This window comes from Nelusetta ayraudi, unplaced genomic scaffold (assembly GCF_046127955.1).
Source record: "Nelusetta ayraudi isolate G7.1 ecotype Tasmania unplaced genomic scaffold, CSIRO-AGI_Nayr_v1 ptg000059l, whole genome shotgun sequence".
Classification (NCBI taxonomy): domain Eukaryota; kingdom Metazoa; phylum Chordata; class Actinopteri; order Tetraodontiformes; family Monacanthidae; genus Nelusetta; species Nelusetta ayraudi.
In genome coordinates this window covers 1,499,001-1,505,000 of record NW_027466109.1, presented here as the reverse complement: position 1 = coordinate 1,505,000, position 6,000 = coordinate 1,499,001, and the positions used below count along the sequence as shown (strand labels likewise).

Sequence of the window (6,000 nt, the reverse complement as noted above, 5' to 3'; positions counted from 1 at the left end):
GTGTAAACATTAAATAATTTATAGATCAGTTTAATTCACAATTCTTTCTTAGTCCCTGAAGGCCATTTCACTTGACAATCACCTGCCCATCGCAGAAACACAACAAGACAAAACAAGGAAACACAGCAATGCAGGATAAGACAAGAGATACGCAACAATTAACAGCCACAGTCTAGTATGGTCAACCCAGCGACAGCACATCAGGGCTCAGTGCAAATTTTTAAAAAAAACAATCATCACAGATAATTTAGCAGTCTTATGGCAGACGGGATGAAGGAATTTGCATAGCGGTTTGTATATAGTTAGAAAAACTATAGTTCACAGGCATACACCAAGTGTGGATTTTACATTCATCAGTTTACCTTCGGTGGCCATCTTGGCCAGCAGTTGGTCTGCCAGCTCCTGAGGGAAGTGAACAGCCTCTCTGAAACACAGGGATCCATCCGGCCGCTTCACGCAGAAACACTCCAGATTTTGGCTCACATAAGTCAGACACAAGTCTGTAAGGGCCGCGGGCGATGCATCGTCCTGTGGAACACAAAGGGGGTTGATTACGGATACAGTTTGCGTAAGATCTTCTAAGTAATAACGCAATAACTCACCGTGCTCAGGAAACTTGAGGCCATGGCCATTTGCAAAAAACAGACCCTAGATTCTCGGCTTTTTAAAAGATACCGGCGTAAAAAACAAAAAAAAAAAAAAAAACCCGCCGTTAAAACCACCGAGGTTACTTGTCGCCGAACGAATCCGTTTTCAACAGCTTTGGTTTGCAGTGAGCGTTGCTCTTAGATGTCCGCACTAGCACCGGTCTTTTTCTTTCCTTTCACAGGACGGTGAAGCAAGAAGGTAGAGATAGGAGGTGAAGAATCAACGCCAGCGGCGAGAAGCAGCTAGTTATTAGCTCACTTGTTGTCTCATCCGCGGTGGGAAATCGCTCCTCGTGCAGGAATGCAGAAAGCGGTCCGCGGTAGAAGAATTCATGGTTAAAACTTGACCGGCGGTTTTCTGACTGGCACGCACGTTTGAGTCAGGAGGGCTAACGTAGCTGACGCGCCAGCACTTGTGGCTATTTTGGACTAGTCTGACTAGACCGACAGTAAACAAAGGTCACGGAACTGGAAGTACATCAGGTTGGAGGCGGGACTACGGAAGCCCGTGAGTTAGGATTACAAAACTGGGAAGTGGTGTCTTGCCGGGACACACGGATGTCATGCGTTTGTTTTCTTTTGTCGTGTAATGTTTGAATTCCGTTTCGCCTAAAACTGCATTCCGTTTTCCCGAGAGATTAAGTTTTACCGAATGCTTCCGTGAACTCGCCTCGGTTTGTATATATATATATTTTTTTTTTTGCCAAGGTCACGTGTAGGATTGGATGCAAGTGCTAACACTTGAGTGCATGTGATTATAGTTCAAATCAAGGTGTTTTACAAGACGGGCAAATGGCTGGACTCATTAATTTCGAAAACGAGGAGGAAGTGAAGCAGTTTTTGGACAATTTGGGAGTGGAGTACAGTTTCCAGTGCTACAAAGAAAAGGATCCCGAAGGTAACAACTCCCTGTGCTGTCACCACTTTACTGGTGCTGAATTTCGTAAAACGCTCTTTCAAAGTGCCGTTATTCACGTTATTTAACACATCCAATGTTTGTAGGGTGCCAAAGGCTGGCAGACTACTTGGAAGGAGTAAAGAAAAACTATGAATCAACAGCACAAGTGCTCAAACACAACTGCGAGACACATGGACATGGAGAAAGCTACTACAAACTGGGAGCTTACCACGTTACAGGCAAAGGTAATCCGGAACTGAGTATCGATATTTTCTTTTTTGCTTAGGTGCTATTGGTATAGTTGCATTCGACGTTGCATAAATTGTGAAACATGGTTTACAGTTAGTCTTTGTCATGGAAATTGCGATATGTGTGTTGAATGCAGTGTAGCAACTTACAAGTTCTTTCATGGTATGCAGATGTTAAGTTTTTTTTTGTAATTATTTCCTCCCAGGTGGAGTAGAGAAATGCCTGAAAACAGCCTACTCCTGCTTCTTGCGGTCCTGCAATGCTGGAGGAAAGAAGTCTACAGATGCCTGTCATAATGTCGGTCTGCTTGCCCATGACGGAAGAGTTATGGAGGGAGCTCCTGACCTCACGGCAGCTCGACAGTACTATGAAAAGGCCTGCGAGGGCGGCTTTGCCCCTTCCTGCTTTAACCTCAGCGCTTTATATATTGGGGGCAATGCCAAAGGGCTGAAACCAGATATGGTTCAAGCCTTGAAGTACGCTAACAGGGCATGTGAGCTTGGACATGTGTGGGGCTGCGCTAATGCCAGTCGTATGTACAAACTGGGAGACGGCACGGAAAAAGATGAGAAGAAAGCAGAGGAGCTGAAGAATCGAGCAAGAGAGCTGCACGGTGTGGAAAAGGAGAGACAGCTCAAATTTGGGGAATAGACTTGACGGAATTAAATGATGATTGTAATGCAGCCACATGTGGTATTCAGTGATGTTCAGGGAGAGCAAAAGTGACAACGTACAAACAAAACCTCAAGTGCATGTTGACAGCTAAAGTATATCAAATTGAGATTTTGTGTGGGTAATTTTTTTTTTGTAATACATAAAAACAATGGTATAAATGTAGTTGATATTAAATTAAAATTGATCCATTCAGAAAAGTAAATTGTTGTATATGTAAAACAACAAAAAACAAACTAAATTTTCTAAGAAGTACTTCTGTGTTTGATGAGGGGGCTATTTTAGGTTACAAAATTAAAGTGAAAATGGCTATCAGTCAAGAGAGTTTTATGGAGATCGGCTCAGGATGAGGAGTGAGATGTAAATATGATGTAATCAGGCAAAAAAACAACAACAACCCTTGAAGGATGTAGATGCTGAATTAAGACATCACAAATCAACCACGTCTGGGCAAAGGCGTTTTGATTTGGGCAATAAAAAGAAGAAGAAAAAAATGCTTGCATGTCCAGCACACTATCACAAGGTACAACTTGGACAAGTTCCAGTAGTTACTCAGTCCGGATGTCCCAATAGTGTCATTCACCCTTGTTTAAAAAAAAAAAAAAAGACTTCCTCACGTAAATTGTTTCTTAAATTCTGAGTACAGCACAGAAATCTATATGGCGTTGCTTGGAAATTTGTTTAGCTCGAGAGGCCGAATACCGGCATGGCGGTAATTTAGCCGCAAGAGGGCGCCGGAGTCACATACATTAACTTTGCGCCTTTTTTTTCGAACCTCAAAAGGCGCTTTATTCTCAAATCATTCTAATAGGCTGGGTCCACAATAATCCTGGATTATTTATTCCAGTGCTGTAACTGCCGCATCGCCCTGCAGCTCCACGCATTCCACACACAGCTGAATGGCATGTGCACATATACAGACACACGCACGAAAAGAGACACTAACCAGAGCCGATGTTCAGTTAGAGGATGATGGGCGTGTTGGTGGAAGCTCCGCCCGTTAGCCGTGCGCCTCCACAGCCCTCATTCAAAACAGAACACAGCTGTTGCAACGGCGCATCGTCGTGACCTGAATGTGAGCCCTGAACCTGTTAGCGGTCTGCCCCGTGAGTCCCGCCCGCCTCTGATGAGCCCACTGGAATACCGGGCCAAGGGACAAGGAAACGGCGCGCTTTTGGTGAGTAAGGGAGCCTTTATTGCAAAGTCAAAGTTCGCAACCGGCGGATACGCGGCTTGCAGAAAACACCCGGTTGGTGGCGACGGGAAAGCTAGCTAGTCCACAACTGAACCGCGATCCTACACACACACACACACACACACACACACACACACACACACACACACACACACACACGCACACACACGCACGCACACACACACACACACACACACACACACACACACACACACACACACACACACACGGGCCGGACTTGTTTTCTTTATACCCACGTTTTCTTTATCACGTCGTATCTGGTGCTCGTTGACCACGGCGTAGACGTGATCGATAACGACGGGACACACTCGCAGTGCATGCCACCGGTTGGCTGGCGTGTTTTTGTTTGTTCAAAAGCGGGCTGGTCTTGTAAACAGGGTGCTTGTTGTTCACGGTATCCGTTATTCTACCCCCTTCCTCTCCCCAACCACCCACGTGAAGATGCCCCCCCACACACACCTTCTCTTCCTCCCCTACAGTCCCGAGTAAGATCACCGGGCGGACTTTGACAAGATGCTAACTGCTGCGTTCAATCAAACGCAACCCCCGCAGAGCTACGTTAGCATATCATCACGCTAGCCGAGAACACGCTAACGTTGAGACGTTTTTGGAAATGAGTGTGCGTGGGTGTGTGTTTGAGCCGTTCGTTGAGAGCCACCTTGTTTGACAAGAAGCTGAACACTTTGTTTCGTGTTTCATGGCTGCCCTGGGCGATAATATCCTCCCGTCGGTGCTATTAGCCCGGGTTCAGCCGCCGCCGCGTCGAGCTGCTTGCAGGCGCCCCGCTTAGGGTCGCTCGTTGTCGGTGACTCCCCTTCTGCACCCTCCGGGGAGTAGTTTGGGTGTGGCGTGGGTTCATCCACGAACAATACTGGGTGCTGCATATTTTTGATATTTGCGTTATAGCGCACGCATATACATACATATAGCAGACCAACTTTGACAATATGAGCTCAGCTGCCTGGTGTGGATAAAGTGACTCCAAACATCTCAGAATAAGCAACTCAATTTTATGAAGAATTGAATGATTATCTCATTTGTCGGACAGTAATATCCCTTTTCACGGTTATCTTATTTTACCCTTTATCTCACCCGTATAAGGTTTATACACGCAGTAATCTCTTGGATGTCTTAAGACATGCCTTGAGCTGTGAGGTAATTGAGTTGAAGCTATATTTCGGGACTGAGCCCCAGGGATAGACCTGCTCTGAAGCAGAGCCGGTCATCGCAAGGCGAAGACTCAATTGTTTGTTTTATTTTTTTTTTTATTGGTCTTTTAAATTGAGATAATCAAAGGCTACTAAGTAAATGCACTTGGGATAAGTCTAGTACAGTAGGCTAGCCCTATTAACTATCCAAAGTATTGTGCTTGTATTAATTTTTAATGTCCTGCTTCAAACTAAACCCATTCTTCTCAACAATTGGTGCAGTCTCGCTCTCATTTATCTCAGCAGCCCCATGCGACACTGCAGGCGCTCATCTTGCAGGGCTCCCAAAGAATGTTCCATATCGACATTTAGTGCGGCTGCGTGGAGCCGCTGTTCTCAACACTTAACATATGACCCCGGGGTCACTGGTTCAGACTCATGACTGGCCTTCCTTTGCAGTGTTGCGCTGTTGTGGTGCATGGCGAAAGGCCGCACCAATTGCATTCGGTCACAGCGGCGCTCTTTTACAAGTCACACAGACGCAGGGATGAATGCGTTCACGAGATAGCGCGAGTGACTCTGCTCGCGCCAGCTATGAGGCCATTGTTTGATGGAGGGGTGAGATAGAGTCGTAGTTTATTCGAAAGTTGAGATAAAATCTATTTGGCTCCAAAATGAAAGGGGGGCCTTCAGCCGGTTTGTGTGTGGAGGCCTTTGCCTGGAATTCCAGAGGGGTGATGCAAACTAAGACAGAACACCGGGGTAGGTCTTAACTACAGGAGAGTGGCGTTGGGAAGGTGTAGATGGCTCGCATGTTTAGCAGATAGAGCAATGAGAGGCCACATAAATGTTTTGGAGGTTTTTTTTCAAAGACTTTTTTTGGACTCCAGTTTAAAAACAAGTCACCACGCGAGCGCACTGAAGGTATTTTAAAAATGATCTCGTCAACATTCGACCGCATAAACAGTCTATCAGGCAATTAGTCAAGCAGACGTCAACACAAGAGGTGGCAGTGCAGCCTCTAAAGTCTCAGAACATGTTGGCAAATCAGAAGCCCAAAGGACAAAAAAAAAGAAAAGGCACTGGAAATGGCTCAGCAACTCTAATGCTGCAGCTCAGAGGGAGTCATGTCTGAACTGTCAGTGGAGAAACTGAAAGTGGAATATAAAG

At 45.7% G+C, this 6,000-nt stretch overlaps 3 protein-coding genes across 6 annotated transcripts in view; 2 read left to right on the top strand and 1 right to left on the bottom strand.

Annotated features, from left to right (window-relative positions):
* zyg11 (zyg-11 family member, cell cycle regulator) overlaps positions 1–1,128 on the bottom strand; it is an 8,657-nt gene extending 7,529 nt beyond the window's left edge. The window contains exons 1-2 of one of the 2 annotated variants that reach the window (XM_076039258.1): positions 907–1,128; positions 363–528 (exon numbers count right to left, since the gene is read on the bottom strand). In XM_076039258.1, coding sequence (XP_075895373.1) covers positions 363–528; positions 907–981 — 241 coding nt within the window. In that variant the 5' untranslated portion in view covers positions 982–1,128. Of the gene's footprint in view, positions 1–362; positions 529–602 lie in introns of both variants that reach the window. The other variant, XM_076039259.1, reaches the window with a different exon arrangement.
* Positions 1,129–1,175: 47 nt separating this feature from the next.
* On the top strand, positions 1,176–2,720 carry coa7 (cytochrome c oxidase assembly factor 7). The gene is made up of 4 exons (XM_076039283.1): positions 1,176–1,321; positions 1,409–1,545; positions 1,650–1,790; positions 2,000–2,720. Exons 2-4 carry the CDS (start codon positions 1,440–1,442, stop codon positions 2,443–2,445), a joined length of 693 nt encoding a protein of 230 aa, XP_075895398.1. The 5' UTR covers positions 1,176–1,321; positions 1,409–1,439; the 3' UTR covers positions 2,446–2,720.
* A 729-nt stretch (positions 2,721–3,449) lies between these two features.
* The window catches only part of ralgps2 (Ral GEF with PH domain and SH3 binding motif 2), a 63,224-nt gene continuing 60,673 nt past the window's right edge, over positions 3,450–6,000 (top strand). For 2 of the 3 annotated variants that reach the window (XM_076039267.1, XM_076039265.1), the window contains exon 1: positions 3,451–3,643. The gene's annotated coding sequence lies outside the window, so the exon portion shown is untranslated. Of the gene's footprint in view, positions 3,644–6,000 lie in introns of all 3 variants that reach the window. The other variant, XM_076039266.1, reaches the window with a different exon arrangement.